General features: G+C 40.4%; 1 protein-coding gene across 2 annotated transcripts; it reads left to right on the forward strand.

Moving 5' to 3' along the window:
- The first annotated feature begins 1692 nt into the window (after positions 1–1692).
- LOC136148881 (myosin-2) lies at positions 1693–26802 on the forward strand. 2 transcript variants are annotated; one of them, XM_065908487.1, is made up of 40 exons: positions 1693–1712; positions 1927–1969; positions 3409–3632; positions 3722–3865; positions 5399–5555; positions 6316–6343; positions 6418–6526; positions 6619–6711; positions 7113–7176; positions 7294–7392; positions 7890–7993; positions 8963–9101; positions 9458–9576; positions 9665–9814; positions 11124–11294; positions 11420–11729; positions 12178–12251; positions 13093–13180; positions 13269–13386; positions 14012–14135; positions 14223–14359; positions 15784–16039; positions 17626–17868; positions 17977–18153; positions 18233–18378; positions 18462–18552; positions 18639–19028; positions 20132–20258; positions 20933–21051; positions 21185–21381; positions 22101–22284; positions 22367–22532; positions 22632–22756; positions 22923–23231; positions 23318–23521; positions 24061–24186; positions 24276–24446; positions 24530–24634; positions 24754–24849; positions 26516–26802. In XM_065908487.1, exons 3-40 carry the CDS (start codon positions 3429–3431, stop codon positions 26666–26668), a joined length of 5817 nt encoding a protein of 1938 aa, XP_065764559.1. In that variant the 5' UTR covers positions 1693–1712; positions 1927–1969; positions 3409–3428; the 3' UTR covers positions 26669–26802. The 2 variants fall into 2 exon arrangements, with proteins under 2 accessions (XP_065764559.1, XP_065764558.1); XM_065908486.1 differs by lacking the exon at positions 1693–1712 and adding an exon at positions 1731–1790.
- The last annotated feature ends 32 nt before the right edge of the window (positions 26803–26834 follow it).

A 26834-nucleotide genomic window follows, 5' to 3' on the forward strand; every position in this document is an offset into this window, starting at 1 on the left:
CTGTGAGACATTAGCCAGGGGTTCCTCAGAGGTCAGTCTGGGCTGACTTAAAGTTGAATGGATACTATACCCTACAACCCTCAAAGCAGGCAAGCACAGTGATGGCATTTACCATGTGCTGAGTGGAACCAAGAAGGGCATGTACTTAAGAGCCAGCTGAGAGTGTGATGCTGCCAGCTGTAGGCAGGAGACCCCTGGAGTTTCTGGGAGGGCTACTGTTCCAGGATTCCTGGAACAGGGCATGCAGCCAGAGAGCTGCCAGCCAACGCAGGGGTGCTGGAAGGCCAAGGGATTGTTCTAGTGGAGACAGCTCCAACTGGTAGCTCCAAATTCTGGACTTTGACTCTCTCGGGCACTTCTCTGTATTTGTGGCCAAGGTGCCGTTTCAGTGATGACCATCTTGCTACAGGATGAGTCCTCTATCACGTGAAGATGAGGGCTTCATCACCTTTTGAAATACTTGACATAAAAAAGAGTTCAAGTGGATTCAAAATTTATTCTCATTATCCTGCAAATTTCAGCATTATATTTGTCAATTAAGGAAAAAGAACTATAAATTTTTACAATTTCAACAGGTGTTAAAAAAATATACACATATACGTGTGTGTACACACACACACACACACACACACACAGAGGTTTATGTTAGCATAGCCTTCATGGGCAAAGTTACTCTACAATGGTAATTATCAGCCATGCACATGCTCCACGCTCTCATTTACTATTTTTGATGAGGAAACATGTCACGGCTTCAAGTACAAACTCAGCTATAAACAAGTTTGATTCATGGCATCAAGCTGAAATTTCTCCTTATACGATTTTTCAAAATTATTTGGAAGTTTTAGACACATTCAGTATTTAATATATTCTTTAATGCTGTGTATATTTATTCTATTTTTATCACATAAAGAAGTATAAAGACATATTCTCACCATGGCCTGTATATATTAATACATAACTGAATCACACTCACGTTTTTCTAGCAAATTCCCAAACATGATTTTTTCCCCAGTGTGCTGACATGAAAAACACTGGGGTGTATGCCCGAAAAGTCCTTTGAAATATTCAGCTTTTCTTTTTTTTGCAGGCAAGTCAAGCGAGTAGGTGGGCAGGAGACAGTGTGCTATGTAAGGACCAGGTTGGGCGAAAACAAGACGGTGAGAGAGTGAGGGTGCACCCCAAATGACAAGAAGACTAGAAAAGAGGGTTTTCTTTTTAAATCATGGAGGGCATGGAGCATAATTTTGCAGGGCTGGAAGGAAAGGATCAACAGGTGAAAATTAACCCTCACAAAATTAAAATAACTATTTGTATTTTATTTCTACCATTTAATCTGTCAAATATGAAAAGTGATGCAACAAGCCCGAAAGGCATGCCCAGCAAGGCCAGGAGGAATTTAAGAGAGAAGCCAGGTATTCTGGCTGCCTGGCCACTGCCTTTATCCACCAGCCTGAACCTTCCTTTCAGATCATCTTCTCAAATTATCCATAAGAGATTTATCCACATACTCAATAAGAAAAATATTTCTAATTATATCCAACCATTCTTAACATGAATGAGAATTATGCGGGGACACAAGATTGCCAAGACTTTTTTGCCAAACAATTCCTTTTGACTTAAGAAAGAAGAGGCAGCTGCATTGTTTCCATAGCTATCCATATAAAAGAGCCCTTGGAATGAGGCTGACTCGTCCTGCTTTAAAAAGCTCCAAGGTAAGTGGGAACAAGGACCAGACTCTCAAGAGGGACGCTAGCCGCACCACCCCGTGTCGGCAGCAGCTGCTGTCTGGGGTACTGCTCCTTCTGCACATTTTACATCCATGGCTTTAGCTGCCCTCTGTGTCCAATAGCCAGTGATGTAGCGAATGGGGTTTTTGGTTTGCTTTCTTTTTGGTTAATTAATCAAGTGCTTTTCCTTCTTTTATAGAACCGTCTCACTTCCAGGCTGCATCTTCTCACTTGCTAACAAGGTAAGGTTTGGACTGGAGAAGGCAAGAGCCTCTAGGATGGATGTGTGTCACTTAGCAACCTTTGAGAAAGTGCTTGTCTCAGTAAATACCTAACAACTGTATTTCAGGAAAGATGCAGGAGAGGGAGAAGGGGATGGAGGACTTGCCTTTTAGAACAACGCACATAGTCTTAGGACTCTGGCACTGATGGGATGACATTTTAGCAAGGAAAAGGTTGTCAAAAGGATATTGTTTCTGTAGGGGGAAAAATCTGCACTAAGATTCCCTGGTTAAAAATCTCAAATTTGTAAAAATGTGTCCTGCTTTTAGAATTCATTTAGCAAACATGATATCCAACAAGTAAGAAAAGAAGAACCTAGGAAAGCGGGCTGCTTTTACTTCTGTGAAGACTTTAAAAAAGTTACCTTACCCAACGCTAAGTGTTATATGAAACCAGAACACTGAAATTTTTGTTACATAAATAATGAAGGTATTAGTCTGCCCACTACTACACACTGCATTTCTAAAGAGAGAGACTGGTGGGTAGGTGATTAAAGTGAGTTTCAAGTAACTCGATCATGTAATGACTGAAGTAACATCATCTGCCAAGCCTTTCATTCTACTGATGCCACCGGTGATCTGCAGACAACACTGAATGAAGCAGCCTGAGTCTGTGTCCTTCAGAAGGAAATGTGGCACAGGAAAGGGAGTCTTCAGTGTGGAAGAATGAGGATAATATTTGCTGTGGCTTTTATCCTCAATTAGTTTAACTGGGTTAAGCTGATTAACTGGATTTAATATGCAAAGAAATTATGCCAGAGAAATTCTACTAAGCACCTAACTAAAAAAAAAAAAAAACATATAAAATTATAATCTGACCTCGTGCCAAATCCACTGAACATGAGCACTTCCGGCTGAACACCTAAAGGAGGAAATAAAGTCTCATATTATATGGCAAGAAATGGAATTCTCTTACATTATAATGAAGTACATTTTCTATCTCTGTCATAGCCTGAACTTGTTCAAAATGCTTTCTTACTCAAATTTTAACTTTTTTCTCAAACTGTCTTGACTCTGTCTCATGGGCTGTGGATTACAAAAGGCAATATTGTGATCCCTAAAGATGGAGATGCTGAGGCACAGAGGATCAAGTGCAACCCAAGGTCACAAGCTCTTTAGCAGCTTGTGAGGCTACCCCTCAGCTCTCTTATTAGAACATCAGTTTTGAAGGATGAAAGAAGGTAGCCCCGAGTCCACTGCTGGGTACAGAGTGACCCCGGACGCCTTTGAGTCTTTGTGATTTCTTGTGATTATGTTTGCTTCAATAACGACAGCATGGAGTACAGTGCATCTGCCTGGTGAAATTTCCAACTGGGCCCATGAAATATCATCAAGGTAGAGATTTATGGGTATAGATGACAATTCAGAATCTCTAGTAAGAAATGCTTCATTACCTTTAGGACCTCTGAGTTCAGCAGCCATGAGTTCAGACCAGGAAATGGCCGTCTTTGGGGAGGCTGCTCCTTACCTCCGAAAGTCTGAAAAGGAGCGCATTGAAGCCCAGAATAAGCCTTTTGATGCCAAGACATCTGTCTTTGTGGCCGAGCCCAAGGAATCTTTTGTCAAAGGGACTATCCAGAGCAGAGAAGGTGGGAAAGTGACAGTGAAGACCGAAGGAGGAGCAGTGAGTAGTCCCAGGGGATGACCACATGCTACTGATTATTTTGTTTGGCCACTTGGTTGACATAAACAGTTATCCTTCCTGTTTACCAGACTCTGACAGTAAAAGAGGATCAAGTCTTCCCCATGAATCCTCCCAAATTCGACAAGATCGAGGACATGGCCATGATGACCCACCTTCACGAGCCCGCTGTGCTGTACAACCTCAAAGAGCGTTATGCAGCCTGGATGATCTACGTGAGTGCTCCCCAAATCCCAAAGTGGTTTTGATCACTGGACTCTGTCAGCTCACTGTACTACAAATGGGTCACAGATAGTGATTCACTGCACTTTTACTAGCAGTGTAACTAATTAAGAGGTTCACGATCGCTACTGTAAGGCCCAACCCAACAGATGGCACATAATCCTTTGTCTTCCCATCCAAAGCCAGGCAAAGCCACCGTCCACATGGACTGGGTTTGCCACAGATCCCCTGAACAAACATGGTAGCAGCTACTGTTTACATCTCAACCACATGCCTGCATCTCCCCTCATCCCCATTCCTGCTGCAGAATCATCCAGAGGAAAAATATAAACACATGTTTCAACACTTAAAAGTAATGTTTTTAAAGACCAATTTTCAGTCCTCCAAAATAACAGCAATTTGTATCTCTGTGTTCTGGTTCCTTTTGTATGGAACACTTCCTTGATGAAATCTTGCCAACTTCCCTAGGCAGAGTTCAACACTGTGTCCTGTTGTTTCTGCCCTGCAATAATGCTGACAATGTTTTTTCAGCATGAATCATTTACATGTCCATCTCCTACATAGACTGGGAATTCCTCAAGGAACAGTATCATTTGTTCAAAGAAAAATAACATTTATATTTCATTCTTAGGGCCTTGCAGAGACTTTTCACATAACACAAACTCAGTATACTTTCTGGTTGAATTTACTATGTTAGGTTGACATTTCTGTACAGTTTTGTGGTTGCTGCTTTGGCCCCACCACACAGCTTACAGGACCTTAGTTCCCCGACCAGGGATTGAACTCGTGCCCCCTGCACTGGGAGTTCAAAGACCTAACCAAGGGACCATCAGGGAATTCTCATCATTTCTGAACAGTGTAGTCACTGCTGCTATTCAGCTGGACAACACCTACACAAGTGTACCTGTGGTTAGCGTCAGAATCCATTCTGTTTGGTTGGCAGTTATCCTAGACCAGACATCAAAAATATTGGAAATCCAGCTATTGTAATTGTAATATATTCCCATCATTCTATGTTCTGTTTCTTCACAACTCAATAGTAGTTTACAAATATTTCCCCAGTATTGCTGCTTACCTTCATGTTTGCCTTTTTAAATGTCTGGATCATACTATTTTCAGAAGATTTCCCATAGTTCACCTATTTCATACTGTTGAGTACTTAGGTACCAAACTTATGTTTTCATGAATTTGAACTATCTTAAAAGAAATATACTCCTATTTTCTAAACTACAGTAAAAATGTATTAAACATTATTAAAAAAACAAACCCACAATTTTGGAGCTCCTACTATGTGAAAATCACTGTGACAAATCCCAAGTGGAATAAGAATCTAAACTGTATTCCTCACCCTCAAGATTTCGCTATCTTGTTGAACCTTTCAACTAGTTTCGATGCTGATACCTTGAAGATATGTAGATCACTTACTTAAGAGAGTTCTTCTGATGTTAAAATTCATTTAATAACTGAGCTGTGCAAATAACAGGAAAGGTGTTTGGTTAGTTATTCCTTCTTATTTGCTTGCATAGACCTACTCGGGCCTCTTCTGTGTCACCGTCAACCCCTACAAGTGGCTGCCGGTGTACAACCCCGAGGTGGTGACGGCCTACCGAGGCAAAAAGCGCCAGGAGGCCCCGCCCCACATCTTCTCCATCTCTGACAACGCCTATCAGTTCATGTTGACTGGTGAGTTGGATGTTTTCCATGTGCATCTTTTTAGGAGATGAGACTCTAGGAGAGAGAGACTAACCATAGGAGAAGGAGACTCTGCTCATCTCAACACACTCTTCGAGGTGGTCCCCTAAATGCCATCGCCCTTTGCCCAGAACCAACCAAACCATACTCCAGATTATAAGGTATATCTAGAATTAGAGCGGTCATATTATGAATCTTCTTCCTGGAATGCTGTCTCAGCTAGACCATTCTAAGGCACAATGGCACCCTGGGAAAAGGACTGAGAGATTTCCTCTTCAGAGAGAGCAGAACATCAAAATGATCCTTTAGTTTTCCCTGAAAATACGACTAAGGCCATGATTACTTCCAAAGCTACCACCTTTACTATATTGACTCCTTCTCCCATGCTAAAAATATCTCTAATGCCTTTTTCTTTTCATTACTTCTTGTACTTACAATAAACATGCTGCTAACTTGTCATCTAAATCCATCTGAAAACCCCAGTCCACTTGGTGTGCATTTAGTGTGGAGAATAAAAAGAGAAAGTCTGCTGCTTCCTTGCAGCATTCTGTTTCAGCGGTGGTCTGTAAGCTGATGTGATGGGGGGAGCCTCAGGGAGCAGGAGAGAGGGGAGCTGGAAAAGGTGCTGGGCCTGGGGACCACCAAGTCATCAGGATTGCTGAAAAATACTAGGTTCATGCCATTTTATTAATTTACCATTTACAAATATATTAAAAAATGGTATTGACTGCCTATAATTTCTCTTTTATAGACCGAGAGAACCAGTCAATCCTGATCACGTAAGTAGACGTGATGCTTTGTTTTCAGGACTGCTGGTTTTAGGAACTCTACTGACTTGGTTTTTGTTTGACAGCGGAGAATCCGGGGCAGGAAAGACTGTGAACACGAAGCGTGTCATCCAGTACTTTGCAACAATTGCAGTCACTGGGGAGAAGAAGAAGGAGGAACCTGGCAAAATGCAGGTGGGTCTGATGGGCATGTGAGAATCATGATGGGCAGGGCGCTCAGGAAGCTCTGGACTTCCTTGTGTTTCTGCTCTTGTGTTTCTCTGCAGGGGACTCTGGAGGATCAGATCATCAGTGCCAATCCCCTGCTGGAGGCCTTTGGCAACGCCAAGACCGTGAGGAATGACAACTCCTCTCGCTTTGTGAGTCTCTTGGACACTACCACGGACACTACTCACTGGTCAAGATTTATGGGATGTCTGTGAATACATTCTCTGAGTCTTTTTCATTCTCATTATACCAGGGTTCTTTCCTTTTCCTCTGAGCATGTAATAACATGGATCCAAGTCTTGTCTAAAAAGAAATGTAACCCTATATCTGAATTCTTATCTTTCATTACCTACAATTATTCACAGATTTTTAAGTTAAAATTATTTTATCTACAAAATAGGAGATACACCTTTTTTTTTAACCAGATACAAATAGTGTCTGAATTGATTTACTATTAAAACATTAGCACTTAGTGCTAATGTTAGTATTTTGAGTTTCTCAAAGATTTGATATGGTTCAAGAACAAAGCAGTAATATTAACTTTTCTTTCAAGGGTAAATTCATTAGAATCCACTTTGGTACTACAGGAAAACTGGCCTCTGCTGATATTGAAACATGTAAGTGCCTGGATAATCTTTACCATCATTTCTATTTCTTATGACCTACAACACTGAACAGAAATAAAATTTGCATTTCATATGAATTTTTCTTGTTTGTTTTTAATTTCTTTTCAGATCTGTTAGAGAAGTCTAGAGTTACTTTCCAGCTTAAGGCTGAAAGGAGCTATCATATTTTTTACCAGATCACATCAAACAGGAAACCAGAACTAATTGGTAAGAAATGTCATCATTTCTTTACAAAATTTATCTCACCTACACCTATCAATACCTGGTCAACTTGGTATTCCATGATGGAATTTTGTTAACTGTATACATTATCTTTATTTTGAAAATCGCTTTATAAGTTTGGTAAAAATTTATGTGTGTTCTTCATAAAAATTCAAAAGGAAAACTGAAAACACCTCCAAATCTTATCACTATGAAATAACCACTATGAACACTTGGATGAATATAATTCTAGTCATTTTCTGTACATATATCTTTAAATATATACATACATACAATAACTAGAATCAGTGTTACATGCTCTTCCATCATCTACCTTTTTTACTGAGCAATAATATATCATGGCTTTTTTCGTTCTAGTGCCTTAGAATTTGTCTCATAATCTCTCATTTTATTTTATTTTTATTTATTTATTTTTTTTTGTAATCTCTCATTTTAATGAAGAGGATATTTCTGCTTACTTTTGCTTTCTTCCATTTACTTAGAGATGCTTCTGATTACCACCAATCCATATGACTACCCATTCATCAGTCAAGGGGAGATCAGTGTGGCCAGTATTGATGATCAGGAAGAACTGATAGCCACAGATGTAAGTAAAACACAAGAAAATTAGAATGATTACTTTGGATGGAGTGATGGTCCCTCTAGATAAACATTCAGTTTCTAGTAGAAATTGCAAAAGAAGCTTCAAAGATGGGCATGACCTGGAGTCAACTGAAAAGACTAGCATGTGCTCCTACAACATCTCACTTTCCCTTAATAGTCTTAATGGTCTATCCTTTGTGAATTTCCCTAAATCATTTTTTAAAATCTGTGTGGGTGCTCAGTTGCTCAGTCGTTCCAACACTTTTGCAACCCCACAGACTGTAGCCTGCCAGGTTCCTCTCTCCAGGGGATGATCCTGGCAAGAATACTGGAGCAGGCTGCCATTTCCTCCTCCAGGGGATCTTCCCAACCCAGCGATAAAATCTATGGGTCCTGCATTGGCAGGTGGATTCTCTATTGCTGAGCCACTTGAGAAGCTCGTAACAGTTAATAAGTGCTCTTTTATTGGATGATTCCCCCCGCCACTTCAGTGCCCTGCTATGATTGCTTATTTTTCCTTTTCTTGTCTATCAGTCATTTTGAAACTGGCAATTTGATTCAAGTTAAACAATTTTCCTTTGAATCCAGAAAATAAGTTAAATGCAGAGTCATTATTCTCTCATTCTATATTCCCACTTATTCTAAGAATTTAGAAACAATCATTTGGATCACTTCATGTTATCTTACAAGAATCTATTCCACCTCCCAAAACAAGAAGTTAAATAACTATCCGTGTTCTCTATTGTAAATTTACTTTTGGCATCTTCAGAAGGTATGCACCTGTGATTCCCATGCTCTGTGCTGGCCCCTGACTGACCAGCTCCCTAGATGCCGAATCTAAGGAGTTCCTTGCTCTGCATCAGTACTGGCAGTTTCCTCAGTTTGACCAACAAATCAGGAATCCATATGTGAAGTATTGATAGTAAACATGTGGATCCTAACTTAACAGTTATTCTACTGGTTGTATTGGCAGAGTGCTATTGATATTTTGGGCTTTACTAATGAAGAGAAGGTCTCCATCTACAAGCTCACGGGGGCTGTGATGCATTATGGAAACCTGAAATTCAAGCAAAAGCAGCGTGAGGAGCAAGCAGAGCCGGATGGCACTGAAGGTATCGACTGAATCACCCACCTGACTTCATGTCTGCTTGAAAATCACATTCTTAACTTGTTACCCTTGAGCTCTCCTGAGAAGACAAATTCATTTTCAAGAATTGCATTTGAAAGTATGCCTAGATAAGATATATGTGGCATGAGTATTAGACACATGTTGCTACAATTTCTAAATTCTTTAGGGAACACTACCCATAATCAAGGTCTTGAACTTAGTAGGGGGAGGGAAGGTAAGAATACTCAAAAGATATTCTGAAAACACTGCACAAAATGCCTGTAGCTTATTTTTTTTTGTTTTTTTAAGGAAGTGGACTGCTTTGGGCAATAACATCATTCTATCCTTTCTTCCTTTCAGTGGCTGACAAAGCAGCCTACCTCCAGAGTCTGAACTCTGCTGACCTACTCAAAGCCCTCTGCTACCCCAGGGTCAAAGTTGGCAATGAATATGTCACCAAAGGCCAGACTGTAGAGCAGGTAGGCACATAATTCAAATTCACGACCAGGGATGCAGGCATTTTACAGTCCTCTGTCAACCACAAAAAATACTCCTTTCTCTTTCAAGGTAACCAATGCAGTGGGTGCTCTGGCCAAAGCCGTCTATGAGAAGATGTTCCTGTGGATGGTCACCCGCATCAACCAGCAGCTGGACACCAAGCAGCCCAGACAGTACTTCATCGGGGTCTTGGACATCGCTGGCTTCGAGATCTTTGATGTGAGTTGGTAATCAGTTCATAAGGGGTTTTTACAGTAAAGCAATGGAATATCAGTAAGAAGAAATTTGTGAATATTACAGCCTTTTATTACCAGTGTCAAAAATTTATGCTAAAATTTAAAACAGAGTGACTGGGCAACTCCTAATTATTTATTGTAGTGGCAATTCCACTACTATGAGAAATAACCCACTTAATGAGGATGCTTTAACTCACTACATGATCTAAAGGAAGTCAGGAATTAGGTTGGTATAATGAGAGTTCTAAAAATCCCACAATGCAAAGTGAAGTTAATATAAAAACATAAAAATAAACCTGTGCAATGTATAATATGCTCTCAATATATGGTAGAGAAACCACTCAGAAACATATAAGCAGATGATAAGAGCTGAGAAAGGGTCAGTAATTTAGAGCCAGCATTAATAAACTCAGTGCAAGGAACTCAATTCTCAATATGATATGGGATAAAAACTCGTGTTTGATTATAAAATACAGTTTTTCTTCCTTATAATTTTAAAGAAGCTTATATTCTTCTAAATATAGACACAAAACTTAGGCATGGCAGAAATCATTGAAAATCAAAGAAAAGAATTCCACACTGATTCCACTATATGTGAAAGTCACTCAGTCGTGTCCGACTCTTTGCGACCTCATGGACTATAGTCCCTGGAATTCTCCAGTCCAGAATAGTGGAGTGGTTAGCCTTTCCCTTCTCCAGGGGATCTTTCCAACCCAGAGATCGAACCCAGGACTCCCACACTGTAGGCGGATTCTTTACCAGCTGAGCTACCAGGGATTCCACTATACATATCTACTTAATGTCAACATTTTGGCTTTTTTTTTCCAAAAAAATATGAGTGTGTGTTAACATATGGTACACAATATTAGATACTTGATTTTTTTTCATATCATTAAAAAATAAAGGTGGTGATTATTGCTCCCTCATAATGCTGACTATGATTGCTTCCACACAACAGAGAGAAACTTCTAGTCAGCTTCTAATAGGTTGCAAATTAGTTGCTAAGTGAGTCAATAGAAAATGCAAAAGATAAAGGAAATAAGTACAGAATGATTAAGCAGGAACTCAGAAAAACACTTGAGTCAATTTAAGCTAGTACAAGAAAAAATAATTACTAATGATTTAAGATTTTAGATAAAATGACAGCAGAGAAACAATAGATTTCATAGGTCCCCAAGGATTTTGATATCTATACTCTAAAGGCTATTCAATATACATTTTTAAATTAAAAAGTCCTATATTTTAAAATGTCCAATATGTTGAGAGAAAAGTAAACCCATCTGTTTATTTAGTTCAACAGCCTGGAGCAGCTGTGCATCAACTTCACCAATGAGAAACTGCAACAGTTTTTCAACCACCACATGTTTGTGCTGGAGCAGGAAGAGTACAAAAGAGAAGGCATCGAGTGGACGTTTATTGACTTCGGGATGGACCTGGCTGCCTGCATTGAGCTCATTGAGAAGGTCTGTTTCAAGTTTTAGAAACTATGTTTTGTGATGACTAAATTATTCACACATCTTGTTTAAGCCTATAGACAGACAAAAATGCTTACATAGACTTGTAACATTGTGTCACGGGCTGCTTCCAGCCTATGGGCATCTTCTCCATCCTGGAAGAGGAGTGCATGTTCCCCAAGGCCACAGACACCTCCTTCAAGAACAAACTGTATGACCAGCACCTGGGCAAGTCTGCCAACTTCCAGAAGCCCAAGGTGGTCAAGGGCAAAGCCGAGGCCCACTTCTCCCTGATCCACTATGCTGGCGTCGTGGACTACAACATTACTGGCTGGCTGGAGAAGAACAAGGACCCCTTGAATGATACCGTGGTTGGGCTGTACCAGAAGTCTTCGATGAAAACTCTAGCTTTCCTTTTCTCTGGGACTCCAACTGCTGAATCAGGTAAAGCTCAAAAAAATCCCAATGTTTTCTCCTGATACTACAAAACATAGTGTTAGATTGAAGCTAGTGATATCCCAGCCCAGGCTGATGTGTTATGGCCAAATCCATTGTGCCTCCAAGTTCTGAGGAAGCAGGCTGCACCGTGACATTCACTCCAGCCCTGATGAAGGCCCTGCTGCCAAGAGCCAGAAAGGAACTTTCAACATCTTAAGCAATGAAAAGGCTTGGCTTCTATCATTCTCTCCTGCTTCTTCCTCCATATCTGCTGCTTATTGAGTATCACTAAAAAATGGATATGAACTTAATTGACATATAAGATTCATTCAGGCTCAAACAGAGAGGCCAACTGCGTTAAAAGAAATCCATCTGAACACAGAAATTAACAAATGGGCAACTGTCAATTTAAAATTATATTTGAATGACATCTTTTCTGATTTTTTTTCTCCAGAGGCTAGTGGTGGAACTAAGAAAGGTGGTAAGAAGAAGGGCTCTTCTTTCCAGACGGTGTCTGCCCTTTTCAGGGTAAGGAGGAAACTGTTTTTGACACTCTCTTGTTATTTTGTGAATTTGTTTTTAACTGCACAAGTCATTTAGGAAAGGACTGACCTTAGCTAATGACTTCTGTTAATGAGTTCTGGAGAGAAGAACTTTAAATTACTTGGAAATTATTAGGTCATCTTTTATGCTAAGCCAAATACTAAAAAATATTTTATATATTATAAAAGGTAATGCTCTGCTATTCATAATCTAATTGAGTTGTGGAAATAAGCAATGGTACATACTCTTATGTACTCTTAAGACTAAGTCCTCAGTAGCTCTAATGAAAATCTGACAGCTAGTCTTTAAGGAAACTAATATGGTATCCTTGCTCTTAATCTAGTCAATTCTCAATTGTAACTGGTAGGTTCTCCTTACAGATAATCTTTATGCTCCAAAAGCTGACAGAGTTGAAAAGGGGAAGCTATATTTATGAGAATTGTCCAAATGCAGTGCAGGCATGTTTCCTTACGGAGAACCATAGAGTTTAGCAGAAGAAAGGGTGACCGTCCAGGATGGGCAGCCAATGGCTTTGTGAAGGTTTGTGGGTGGCCAGGGGCCAGGGCTGAGAGGACGATAGTGCTTGGATACTGAAAAGATTAAGCTCTCAAGACTGCTTTATATGTGTAACTCCTGCCAATTTGAGTGGAACAAGTGGTAGTAAGGAGGAAACTGCCTCTCAGGAGAAGCTTACCAAGGTGCTACCTTAAGTGAAAATGGTCCACAAGAGTCATTCAATTCAGTCATGGACACTGATTTTATAGACATTGCCAAACGTTCATAAGCATGTCTAAAACTCAGATAACAGGGTTTCCTGATTTTACAGGAGAATCTGAACAAACTGATGACCAACCTCAGGAGTACCCATCCTCACTTTGTGCGGTGCATCATCCCCAATGAAACGAAGACCCCTGGTAAGATGTTACAGAGATGAAGAAAAAAGCATGAGTGCCATACCTCCCTTTAACAAAACTCTGCAATGACGTGAGCATTTATTTGTAGGGGCCATGGAGCACGAGCTGGTCCTGCACCAGCTGAGGTGTAACGGTGTGCTGGAGGGCATCCGTATCTGCAGGAAGGGCTTCCCCAGCAGAATCCTGTATGCAGACTTCAAACAGAGGTCAGCCTCTCCTAATTATGGGGTGTCCTGGAGTTCAGTATATATATGCTTAGTGCAAGCAAAGCAATTTAGTAAAAAAACATGCCTCTATTTGTTATCTTTAATTTGCCACTGAAAGTGTAAAAATTTATAAGCCTCAAAGCACCTTTAAAATACAGATATACCACATGGTGGGTACTCTGTGGGCTTTTCACTGGATTTACCATGCTCCCAGCTTAGCTCACAGATGTCTACCATAATTTCAATAATTAGGGAACATCATTTTGGAGTGCTTAATATATTTGGGTTATTTCATTTAATCCTTCCAAAAACAGTAGCGATTAAGCACTATCAATAGCAAATGCATTTATTGGTCATCTACACATTCATGTGAACCAGATTACAGAATCCTTTCCTGAGAACAGGGTCTGATGAGGCAGAAAGGAAAGTTGCAACTGAGCAGAAAGGTAAAATGGAATAAAAAGAGACAGAAGATCCTAGATTGGCCATCTATGTATACAATGTCCTTCTTGTGAAGAAAATAATTGTTTTAAAGCTCTGACTTTTTAAAATCAATCGTTTAGCGTTCACTACTTTTAGTCTCAGCAATAAACCAAGTTTTACAAAACTGTCTTTATTTTATCAGATACAAGGTATTAAATGCAAGTGCGATCCCTGAAGGACAATACATCGACAGCAAGAAGGCTTCTGAGAAGCTCCTTGCATCCATTGACATTGACCACACCCAGTATAAATTTGGCCACACCAAGGTAATTGTCTATAAGACCCACCTGACACTTGCCTGTGCCTTTGGAGTTTATTTAAGGTTGATAATCTACAACTCTGTCCATGCACAGGTCTTTTTCAAAGCTGGTCTTCTGGGGCTCCTAGAGGAGATGCGAGATGAAAAGCTGGCCCAGCTGATTACCCGAACCCAGGCCAGGTGCAGAGGGTTCTTGGCAAGAGTGGAGTACCAGAAGATGGTGGAAAGGAGGTATACAAACATATTGCTTATTTAGTCATACTTTCCTTCTTCAGAGACACATTTGAGGTGGCTTACAATTAAGATTCAGATATCATAAGTCCACTAGAGTAAGAGGGATGAATAAGAGTCTGATGCTGAACTGGAGATATACATATACCAAAGCACTTAAGGTAGCAATCACTATGGAATAAACTGAATGCGTGGGTAAAAAAGAAAAAGTAAAAAATTTAAAAGAGAGGGAAGCATAATAAAAAAGACAGAGAGAGATGTGTAAGTCTCATCTACTGAGAAAACATACCATTGAGCAAGCAGAGGCAAAATGTTGCCCCAGCATTTGATTCTAATATGAATTTACTGGGTAGATAATTAAAAAAGATGTTGAACTGCAGAGCACACGTTTATTTTCAACAGCAGTTTTACATAAAGTGCAGAAACAACTTCTTTGTCTGAACATTTATATTATTGAATTATTATAATTTAAAGTATTAAGGGCAAATAGGTGAAAGAATTTTTTCAATAAGTTAATACAATTTCACCAAGGTATCTCACTTTTTAGTGATCTAATCTGATGCAGTGACAGAGCTCTAAGGCTACAGATCAGGTGTCTCAAACTGTAGGACACATATGAATGGGATCCACAGGGAGAATATTTTACACTGATACTTGTATACATGCATACCTATGTGTGTAAATACATAATTTACATGAAACAGATTTTCTATCACCTGTAGTTCTGCTAATATTTTCTACTATATTCAATTTCATTAAAAATAAGTTTGGTCATAACCCCCATATATATATATATATATATATATATATATATATATATTTGGGCAATTGCCTATGTATGAAGGCAATTTTTAAAAATAATTTATATTAAAACAAATGTGATATTAAAGAATAGAATGTAAAAATCATACAACATTAAAATATAAAAGCAGAAATTTTTCAAAGAAACTGAGCTTTCTCTTTATCCTGTGCATCACACCTGGCAGGGGTCTGGTTCTCCCTTCACCGCTCTCAGTGGTGGTCACATAGGAAAGTGTGTGAAGCACTGAAGCAGAGCAGTACTTTTCAAAGGGTGGTCCTTGGGCCTGTATCATCAGCATCGCTTACAAACTTGTTAAAAATGCACATTTTTGGCCCCATCTCATACCTGCTGAATCTGAATCTCTAGGGAAATAGCCCAGGAATCAGTATTTTAACAAGACTTTAGCTGATTCTTATGCACACTCAAGTTTGAGAAGCACCAATGTAGAGAAATGAATGACTGATGAGTCCTTGACCACCATCCCCAAATACAATTTCTCTCGTTTGTGTTTTTGAAAGTGGTGAGGAACATGGTGGAGGGCAGAACCTCCAACTCTCATTGCCAAGATTTCATCTCATTCCATCATCCACACAGCATCTAATTTGCATTGGTTAAATTTCAGGGAGTCCATCTTCTGCATCCAGTACAACATCCGAGCCTTCATGAATGTCAAGCACTGGCCCTGGATGAAACTGTTCTTCAAGATCAAGCCCCTGCTGAAGAGTGCAGAGACGGAGAAGGAGATGGCCACCATGAAGGAAGAGTTCCAGAAAACTAAAGATGAACTTGCCAAGTCAGAGGCAAAAAGGAAGGAACTGGAAGAAAAGATGGTGTCATTATTGAAAGAAAAAAATGACCTGCAGCTCCAAGTTCAGGCTGTAAGTAGTGGTATCATCCTATGTACTGCTGCTAATCAGGATGCAAACATAAAACTCTAGTCACTAGTAGCAGTGAGCTGGGTAGTCAGCATGAGAGACATGCACTGGCAGGAGAAGGTTAAAATGCTCTGATGGTGTTAATAAAGTCCATATTCCTTCATCACCCAGTAAATGCCCCCAAACCAGAACCAAGGCAATGAGCTAGAACTGACCACTGTCTTCTATTCTGTACAGTTTCATCAAACTACAGCATTAATGACTTCTTTTCCCTTTGAAGACAGTCTTTGAAAGGGATTTTACCATGAAACTAGCCCAAATACAAAAGGGGAGAACAGCATGAGAAAGCGATTTGTTTTCTCTGAAACGTCCTTGAACTTCTAGATGTTCATGGATCTTAAATCACAGTGTATACAGCTGACAAAGGGCAGTATTCTACATCAGTTTTTACTGAATTATTGTTTGCTATTGATCTCTAGAACTGAGACTTCCTCTTTCCAATCCATCTCCATAGTCAGTCCCGCATCATATAACGTTTGGGTTGCTGCATCAGCGCCTAACTTGCTCTACCTGCCCCCAATCCTCTCCCTCCATCCAGCCTGCTCATTGCTATGCCTGAACCAATCATTTTACAACTGCTTTCATCAACTCTGAAATGTAATTTATGAGACTGTCTTTCATTTGAAGTGAGCTGAATTGGTTTGCTATAATTTACTCATCACAAAATCATATATTTTTTCCTGCTGATTAAGATTGGTCTCTTCTGTCAAGTTGGGATGATGTAATAACTCCTTCCTTTAGATTACAGAAAGGAAAAGAGCTGTTTTTCTGTCCCCATTCCCTTCAAAGCTATCCTGAATTCTCTTCTCTTGTCCCTAGAGAATCACTTAGACACTGTCCTACATTACCATGCTCACTACCCATCTATGTGCAGCACATTTTATTCTTTTATGTATCCAAAGACTGATATGGAGGCTCACTGATGAATGTATCTATCAATTTCTCTCTCATTTCCATCCACCCCCAACCCTCTTAAGTAGAAACATAGGTTGCTAGGAATTTGATTACTTAATGCCTCAATTAGAATTTAAAGCATCATAACCAGGACCACCCTCCAAGACTACAAAGGGAAATAATTTCCTAGTAGTGGCTACACCTGAAAACTTCTCCTGCTGGAATGCTTTCCCTTCTCTTGATCCTTCCCCCAATAAGTTCATTTCTACAGGACTAAGTCCTACCCATCTCTCAAAGCCCAACTCAAATGCCACTTCATTCATTAAATCATATCTGAAACAACTTCTCTGATCTTTTATGTCACTAATTGCTTTCTGAATTAGTGGTAGCTTGTTGGGGTTAAGCTTTCTAACCTACTGTAGAATATACTCTTGTAAATGAACAGGACAATACCTGATACATTTTGTTTTTCCCAAAATATGGAGCATCTGGCAATCATGGCACACATGCCAAGCACACATGCCAAGTGGTTCATAAGAGTTTAATCCAAAGAACCAATGGGGGAGATTTATACTGTTATCACTGTATAATACTTCATTCTTACTTCCCAATTTTGATTTTGCTTCCAACTCAAGGAAGCTGAAGGGTTGGCTGATGCAGAGGAAAGATGTGACCAGCTGATCAAAACCAAAATCCAACTGGAGGCTAAGATCAAGGAGGTGACTGAGAGAGCTGAGGATGAAGAAGAGATCAATGCTGAGCTGACGGCCAAGAAGAGGAAACTGGAGGACGAATGTTCAGAACTGAAGAAAGACATAGATGACCTTGAGCTGACACTGGCCAAGGTTGAGAAGGAGAAACATGCCACAGAGAACAAGGTATGAAATGTACAAGGAAAGTTTACGTTTTTATTATTATTAGGCAATCCAAGTAAAGAACTGAAGCCACCATGTAACATGTAATGCAAAGTGTTTTTACTTCCTAAGGTGAAAAATCTCACAGAAGAGATGGCAGGTCTGGATGAAACCATCGCCAAGCTGACCAAGGAGAAGAAGGCCCTCCAGGAGGCCCACCAGCAGACCCTGGATGACCTGCAGGCAGAAGAGGACAAAGTCAACACCCTGACCAAAGCTAAAACCAAGCTAGAGCAGCAAGTGGATGATGTAAGTCTAGGACCGTCAAGGAAATTTTCTTTGAAAGGAAGCTGAGCAATTCTTTTGACTCAGCATTATTTGTCTTTAGCTTGAGGGGTCCTTGGAGCAAGAAAAGAAACTTCGCATGGACCTAGAGAGAGCCAAGAGGAAACTTGAAGGTGATCTCAAGTTGGCCCAAGAGTCCATAATGGACATTGAAAATGAAAAACAACAGCTTGATGAAAAGCTCAAAAAGTAAGTATGAGAAAATTGTTTATGGACTCACTTCCTATGTTGACTATGGACTCAACTGTTATCCTTTACTACTTCTCAAAAAGGAAAGAGTTTGAAATGAGCAATTTGCAAAGCAAGATTGAAGATGAACAAGCACTTGGCATTCAACTGCAGAAGAAGATCAAAGAATTACAAGTAAGTTCATATTTCTCTCAGTCTGGCTCAAAGAGCCACAGTTATGAGCATAAAGAAGCTAACATTGAGCTTCTCCCCACCTCCAGGCCCGCATCGAGGAGCTGGAGGAGGAGATCGAGGCCGAGCGCGCCTCCCGCGCCAAAGCAGAGAAGCAGCGCTCAGACCTCTCCCGGGAACTGGAGGAGATCAGCGAGCGGCTGGAAGAAGCCGGCGGGGCCACTTCCGCCCAGATTGAGATGAACAAGAAGCGCGAGGCCGAGTTCCAGAAGATGCGCCGGGACCTGGAGGAGGCCACGCTGCAGCACGAGGCCACAGCAGCTGCTCTTCGCAAGAAGCACGCGGACAGCGTGGCTGAGCTGGGGGAGCAGATCGACAACCTGCAGAGGGTCAAGCAGAAGCTGGAGAAGGAGAAGAGCGAGATGAAGATGGAGATTGATGACCTTGCTAGCAATGTGGAAACGATCTCTAAAGCCAAGGTACCGCAGAGTCTGAGAAACTGTTATTAATAGCAATGACCCATTATGTGCACGTCACAGTCTGCATAGGGCCTTTACACATAGATCATTTGTTCTTTATGGTAAGCAAGAAAGATACCAGTACTTATATTATTTCCACTCAATCATAAGAAGAAACTAAAATTCAAAGAAGCTGAGCATATTAGCCCCACCACACTATTAACACATGACAACATCTGCAGCCAACCAGGCTGTCCATGTTCTGTAGCCCTCCAACTGGGGAACACAGGTCCCCCAAATTCTCAACTATCCAACATGCAGTTTCACTGTACATAAGTAGGCAGTGAAATATTTATGTTTTTTGAAAATATGTCACTACATTTTTCACAAAGTCTTTAGTACATGATCTTTAATTTGTATCACAGGCAGACCTCAGAGATATTGCAGGTTTGGTCCCAGACCACCACAACGAAGCAAATATCAAAATAAAGCAAGTCACTCAAATTCCCTGGTTTCTCAATGCATATAAAAATGATGTTTATACTATACTGTAGTATATTAAGTGTGCAATAGCATTATGCCTAAAAACATGCATCCCTTCATTTAAAAATGCTTTCTTGCTAAAAAAAAACAAATGCTAACCATCATCTGAACCATCAATGAGTCACAGTATCAACATCAGAGCTCACAAATCACTAAAACAAATATAATAATGAAGAAAAGCTTGAATATTGTGAGAATTACCAAAATGTGACACAGAGACATGAACTGGGCAAATGCTATTGGAAAAATAGTGCTGATAGACATTGGATACAGGGTTGCCCAAACCCTAAATTTGTTTTAAAAAAAAAAAAAGTGATATCTGTGAAGAGCAATAATACAAGGAATGCCTGGAATAATGAATGAAGCTTCACAATTAGCTTTTTAAAACTCCCAATGTGTGTCTTCACCTTATGACAGCAATAATATTATAAAAGATAAAGGAAAAAATTCCTATGTATTACATACAAGAGAATTTATTTTCTATGTCAAAATAAATCTTTTTCTATTTTAGAAGAAATGGTAGCTGTAGAGAAATGTTATTAAAATGTCTGCACTTGCTTCTTCCACTTTTCCTCTCACAGGGAAACCTAGAGAAGATGTGCCGAACTCTGGAGGACCAACTAAGCGAGCTGAAATCCAAGGAGGAGGAGCAGCAGCGGCTGATTAATGACCTGACGGCCCAGAGGGGACGCTTGCAGACTGAATCTGGTAACTCTCTCCTCCTCCATGAGGCCTAAAAGTGGAGATGATGTGGTCTAAAACAACTGATATGTGAGAGCCTAATAAAAGCAGCTGAGAACATGTGATTCACTGCACAGCTCAGACTCTCCCCCACATGCAAGGTCACTTAGGGATGACGCTGAGGTGAAGACTTCCATAGGACTGGGTCAAGCTCTGCTCCACAAAGGCCCTGAGGATTTGGCCACATGGAGGGGATGCTTGGGGTCAAGGGTCTTTCCACCATGGCTCCAGGCCTGCTGTTTTAGATCGTGCTTCTTTTTAGCTAAACCAGAATGAACCAAATTCCTGCATAGGGCAACGGATAACCCAGTCTCTCAAAAGTCTTATGAAACAGGGCCAATGTGGAATTAAAAAGTTTAACTCCCTTTGACAGTTATTAACAGGTTTTGCACAATAATGTAACCCTGAAAGAATCAGTTATGGAGAGGACAAAGAGAAGTTAAGCTGTATTTATTCATTTAGGTTATTTTCACCATAAAAATCAGAAATTTGACATCAAGCATGACGATGTCAATAAAGAATCCAACCACTCGAGCACTCAACTGAAAAGGGGGTGTTGAGATTTTCAACTTATTTCTCATATGAGCTTGCAAAACCTTTTCTTCACTTTAACAAGTGGTGCCATATCATTTGCCTCTCAGGTGAATTTTCACGTCAGCTAGATGAGAAAGAAGCTCTGGTGTCTCAGTTATCAAGGGGCAAACAAGCATTTACTCAACAGATTGAGGAATTAAAGAGGCAACTTGAAGAAGAGATAAAGGTAACTAGATAGGACTCATTTCCCCCTCACCTGACCCTAATTGAAGTCCATTATACTAACTTTTAAAGGGTTTTGAAACTTAAGAATTAAACACTAAGTATTCAGTAAAATTAACATATAACTCTCTTCTCAGGCCAAGAATGCCCTGGCCCACGCCCTGCAGTCAGCCCGCCACGACTGTGACCTGCTGCGGGAACAGTACGAGGAGGAGCAGGAATCCAAGGCTGAGCTGCAGAGGGCTCTGTCCAAGGCCAACAGCGAGGTGGCCCAGTGGAGGACCAAGTATGAGACGGACGCCATCCAGCGCACGGAGGAGCTGGAGGAGGCCAAGTACGTGTGCAGATGTGAGAGAATGTGCAGAGAATGTTGAACATTGAATCACAGAAACACAACCTTTGAAGATTCAGTGAATTAGCTCACAAACATTCATTAATTAGCTCCCATCTGCCAGGCATTATCAGCCCCTGAGAACAGGAAATGAATAAAGCAAACACCATCACTGCCCTCTGAGCCTAAAATCTAGTTAAAAAACAAAGAATAACAAGCACTCACACAGATAATCAGCCTTATTGCTGGCTGTCAAGCACACCAAGCTCATTGATGCTTCAGGAATTTGTTAGCCCCTCTTGTGTCTGGAACAGTCTCCCCCTGCCAGATCTCCCTCTGGCTCTCTCTGACTTCTTTTAGATCTTGACTCAAACATTACCTCCTTGAAAAAGACTTCCCTGAATATCTAAGAATAGCTGCCCACCCCTTACTCCATTTTATCTTCCTTCACTGCACTTTACATCTGCAATAGGTTGTTATGCATTTTCTAACTTGTTTATTGTTTATCTCTCTCACTTGTTTGGAAGCTTCACAAGGCAGGGACCTTTTCTGTCCTATTCGCTGCTGTGTACTCAGTATCTGGTTCATAAAAGAAGCTCATCAATATTTTTTTGAATGGATGGAGATTTTTAATATGAAGTTCCCCAAACTTTTCAGCATGGTAACAGTTCATAATTCTCAGTTTGGTTTCCTTCTCTCTACAACCACATGTAATCTTCAAGGAAGAAACTGGCCCAGCGTCTGCAGGCTGCTGAGGAACACGTAGAAGCGGTGAACGCCAAATGCGCCTCCCTTGAGAAGACCAAGCAGAGGCTCCAGAATGAGGTCGAGGACCTCATGCTCGACGTGGAGAGGACCAACGCTGCCTGCGCAGCCCTGGACAAAAAGCAAAGGAACTTCGACAAGGTAACTTCTGCAGCAGCTTCTGGCCTCCACCACTGTCTTCCATCCTTTCCAGCCAGGTAAGCTCTTTTGGTGCGTGTTTCAGATCCTGGCAGAATGGAAACAGAAGTATGAGGAAACCCACGCAGAGCTTGAGGCGGCTCAGAAGGAGGCCCGCTCTCTGGGCACTGAGCTGTTCAAGATGAAGAATGCTTACGAGGAGTCCTTGGATCAGCTAGAAACTTTGAAACGAGAGAACAAAAACTTGCAGCGTGAGTCCCTTTCACTTTGAATAGTTTTCATGCCTTGGAGGAACCTTTCTCTTGTGTTTTCTGTCTGATCAAGTCTCTTCCCATCTTTCACCCAAACAGAGGAGATCTCTGACCTCACGGAGCAGATCGCAGAAGGAGGGAAACGTATGCATGAACTGGAGAAAATAAAGAAGCAAGTGGAACAAGAGAAGTCTGAAATTCAGGCTGCTTTAGAGGAGGCAGAGGTATGAGTCAAAATGTACACTGTAAACAAATTCAGAAAAGAATTAGAACTAGCCACATACACTGAACAGAAGAATAAATGGCACAAAATTAGCGCAAGGAAAAGTGTGCAGAAAAGCTGCCAGATGTGTCCATTCCCTGCTAACATCATCCCTCACTGTTGTTAAGGCATCTCTTGAACACGAAGAGGGAAAGATTCTGCGTATCCAGCTGGAGCTGAACCAGGTCAAGTCTGAAATTGACAGGAAAATTGCTGAAAAGGATGAGGAAATTGACCAGCTGAAGAGGAACCACATTAGAGTCGTGGAGTCCATGCAGACCATGCTGGATGCTGAGATCAGGAGCAGGAATGACGCCATCAGGCTCAAGAAGAAGATGGAAGGAGACCTCAATGAAATGGAGATCCAGCTGAACCACGCCAACCGCATGGCTGCTGAGGCCCTGAAGAACTACAGGAACACCCAAGCCATCCTTAAGGTAAATGGGTTCAGGAGATGGTCCCAGTGCAGGTGGGTGACTGCAGCCCTGAGAACAAGGTGTCTCAATGATCGTTCATTCCACAGGATACCCAGATCCACCTGGACGATGCTCTGCGGGGCCAGGAGGACCTGAAGGAGCAGCTGGCCATGGTGGAGCGCAGAGCCAACCTGCTGCAGGCTGAGATTGAGGAGCTGCGGGCCACCCTAGAGCAGACGGAGAGGAGCAGGAAGATGGCGGAGCAGGAGCTCCTGGATGCCAGTGAGCGCGTCCAGCTCCTGCACACCCAGGTGAGATTCAGCACAAAAAATTCACCTTCAGTAAATGTCTATGTCTCAGAAAAGATAAACTTGAATTTTTATATAACAGTCAGGTTTTATACTTCTACCAAATTTTCACTGCATTATTGAGAAATCTTTCACTATTTCATCTTGCACATATTATTAGTGACTAACTTCTTAAAATATTCTAAGACTTGCCATATTCTTTTGTATTAGTATCTTTACTGACCCTGGCTATCAATATTGACATTTTTATTGTGGAAAAAGAAATACTTGAACATGTTATAATTTTATCCTTGTGAGTGGTCTCACTAGTAAATGGCAGTTATAAAATTATAGAGCTATTTGGTCCAATTATAAGCAATATACTTGAAGATGCTAAATATTCTGTAACATTTCTATTTTAATTAATTGTACTACATAACAGAATAATATTCAAGGGCATTTGACTTCCAAATTTTTATCTGAAATTTTTTTCAAACAGTGGCTACCACTAAGTACTTTGGTAAGATGATTAAAAGAGCATATAACTTATTACTTTCAAACAGAACACCAGCCTGATCAACACCAAGAAGAAACTAGAGACAGACATCACTCAAATTCAGGGAGAAATGGAAGACATTCTCCAGGAAGCTCGCAACGCAGAAGAGAAAGCCAAGAAGGCCATCACTGATGTGAGCAGAGGGCCACACCGGGTGGTCAAGCTAGAATCTTGATGGGCTCTCTCACCTTTCTCAGCTGGTTTTGTGTTACTGTTAACCAGGCGGCCATGATGGCCGAGGAGCTGAAGAAGGAGCAGGACACCAGCGCCCACCTGGAGCGGATGAAGAAGAACATGGAGCAGACGGTGAAGGACCTGCAGCACCGCCTGGACGAGGCTGAGCAGCTGGCCCTGAAGGGCGGGAAGAAGCAGATCCAGAAACTGGAGGCCAGGGTGGGTCTCCCAGTATCTACCTATTTCCATTTATCCCCAACGCCTTAGTGAATCAAAGTTCTTAAGTACCTACTCCTTTGCAGGTGCGTGAGCTGGAAGGAGAGGTCGAGAGTGAGCAGAAGCGCAATGTGGAAGCCGTCAAGGGCCTGCGCAAACATGAGAGGCGAGTGAAGGAGCTCACCTACCAGGTACAACAACAGTTTCTCTCAGCTCAGCACTCCTTGAATATATGGGAAACGCTCCCAGGTAATGATACAACAGTTGTGTGCTTTTGAACTATGACCCTGTGGCTTTTATCATCTTTCAGACGGAAGAAGATCGGAAAAATATTCTCAGACTTCAGGACTTGGTAGATAAACTTCAGGCGAAAGTGAAATCTTACAAGAGACAAGCTGAGGAGGCTGTAAGTATTCTTAAGACAAAGAGAAGAAAGTCCTCTGTTAAGAAAAACTCATAAATAATTAGATTTACTATTTACTTGTAGTAAATAAGCTATCTGCATTATAGAAGACTGAGTACTTCTTAAAAATATTTGCTCATTTTTTTAATTTTTAAAGTTAACTTTCTATCCACAAAGAAACCTCAAGAAATCTCAAAGCAGAAATAATACAGGCTACATCCTCTAGCCCTAGTGTGATAAAGTTGTAAAGTGATGAGAAAATATAAACAAAAATTTCCAAGCATTTAAATGTTAAAAAACTGACTTTCCTAAAAATTTTTTGGATTAACTTGAAATAAAAACACAATTACTGAATAAATTTTAACTGTAAATAAAATTTCAGGGAAGATGAGACTTTTATAAACCTATAATGTAGTTTGAGCTGTCCTTCAAGGACAATTCATTTCTTTGTAAGCTTTCATTATGAATCAAAAATAAAAATAAATGAAGAAACTGACAGTCCAATAAAGAAGTTAAAAATAATAGTAAAATAATGAAGAGGTACTGTTAAAGGTAATGTAGACATGAATGAATTAGTATATCCTATTTTCAACAGCTAATCTCAGTAGTATCTTGGGAATTAATAAAAATAAATATACTTATATAATCAAAGAAAAAGTGAGTGAAAGTAAAAACTCACAACATTACAAATGAGAAAGGGGACAAACCATATCAGAAAGATTATTTTTAAATGTAAAATACATATCTATCAAGGTGGTTGAAATTTAAATAAGAGAATATAAATTATTAAATTGGCTGAATAAGTTATTTCAGAATTACTTCTGAAAATGAACTCAGTCCAGATATGTCTTTCAAAATTTGAAGGAACAGATAATCCCTGAGCTATGTAAGCTACTTCAGAGCATGGGAAAAGATGAAAAGCTTTCCAAATCATTTTAAGAAGCTCACATAACACTCATACCAAAACCTGTCCAAAGGAGAACAGGGGTGGGGAAAGACACTAAAGGCAGTTTTATTCATAAGTATAGTTGTAGTGAAGATGAATTACTAAGTCACTGAAACCCATACTTTATTAAGGAAATTGTCCATCAGTGATTAAATAGATTTAATTCCTACAAAGTAAGGATTACTTAATATTAAGGAGTCTGTCAACAGAATCATTACATATGAAGTAGGAGGGGAAAAGTGATTGTTTTGAAATGTGCCAGAATAATATATGATAAAATCCAATATTTATTTCTACTTAAAGAAGCTATTAAGAAATGCATCCTTAGTGATGAAGAATATCTAACTCAAGTGAACAGTCATCATCTTCCAGCAAGCATTAACAAGCATGATTTTATCCTTGCCTTCTTTCCTGCTCTTATACTATTTCTTGCTTTACTTGTGGTACATATTTGTTACCATGTTTTGGTTACTTGTGGTACATATTTGTTATCCTGTTTTGGTTGCAAAAGTAGAGCTGCAATTCTTTATGAAACATAAAGCCCCAGATAAATCTTAAAGTTAATTTCATTGATAAGAAAAATCCAGGAGGTGGTAGGATAATAATGTCTCCTGTTGAGTATTCTAACTTCTTCGTAGATGCCAAGTCCTTTCTTTCCTTAGGCCTACAGAATCTACGAAGATGTTCAGTATGCGTTCCTTACAATTCCATTTTTATTCTCAGGAGGAACAATCCAATACAAATCTATCTAAATTCCGCAAGCTCCAGCACGAGCTGGAGGAAGCCGAGGAAAGGGCTGACATTGCTGAGTCCCAGGTCAACAAGCTGCGGGTGAAGAGCCGGGAGGTTCACACAAAAATCATCAGCGAAGAGTGATCATGTCCTGATGCTATGGAATGACTGAAGAGAGGCACAAAATGTGAAGTCTTTGGTCATTTCTTTCTGTAATTATCATCTATCCTACCCTACTGCAAAGGAAATAAAGAGCATAGGGCACTGTATAAGCAATACCCTTAGACTGGTCTTTTCCTTTCTTTCTCTA

This window comes from Muntiacus reevesi, chromosome 18 (assembly GCF_963930625.1).
Source record: "Muntiacus reevesi chromosome 18, mMunRee1.1, whole genome shotgun sequence".
Classification (NCBI taxonomy): Eukaryota; Metazoa; Chordata; class Mammalia; order Artiodactyla; family Cervidae; genus Muntiacus; species Muntiacus reevesi.

Bases quoted from the DNA above. Each gene is read 5' to 3' on its own strand.
- LOC136148881 (XM_065908487.1), top strand. From the start codon at position 3,429: ATGAGTTCAGACCAGGAAATGGCCGTCTTTGGGGAGGCTGCTCCTTAC. The intron at 9,815-11,123 runs GTGAGTTGGTAA...CTGTTTATTTAG, and splicing joins CTGGCTTCGAGATCTTTGAT to TTCAACAGCCTGGAGCAGCT. The intron at 14,136-14,222 runs GTAATTGTCTAT...GTCCATGCACAG, and splicing joins ATAAATTTGGCCACACCAAG to GTCTTTTTCAAAGCTGGTCT.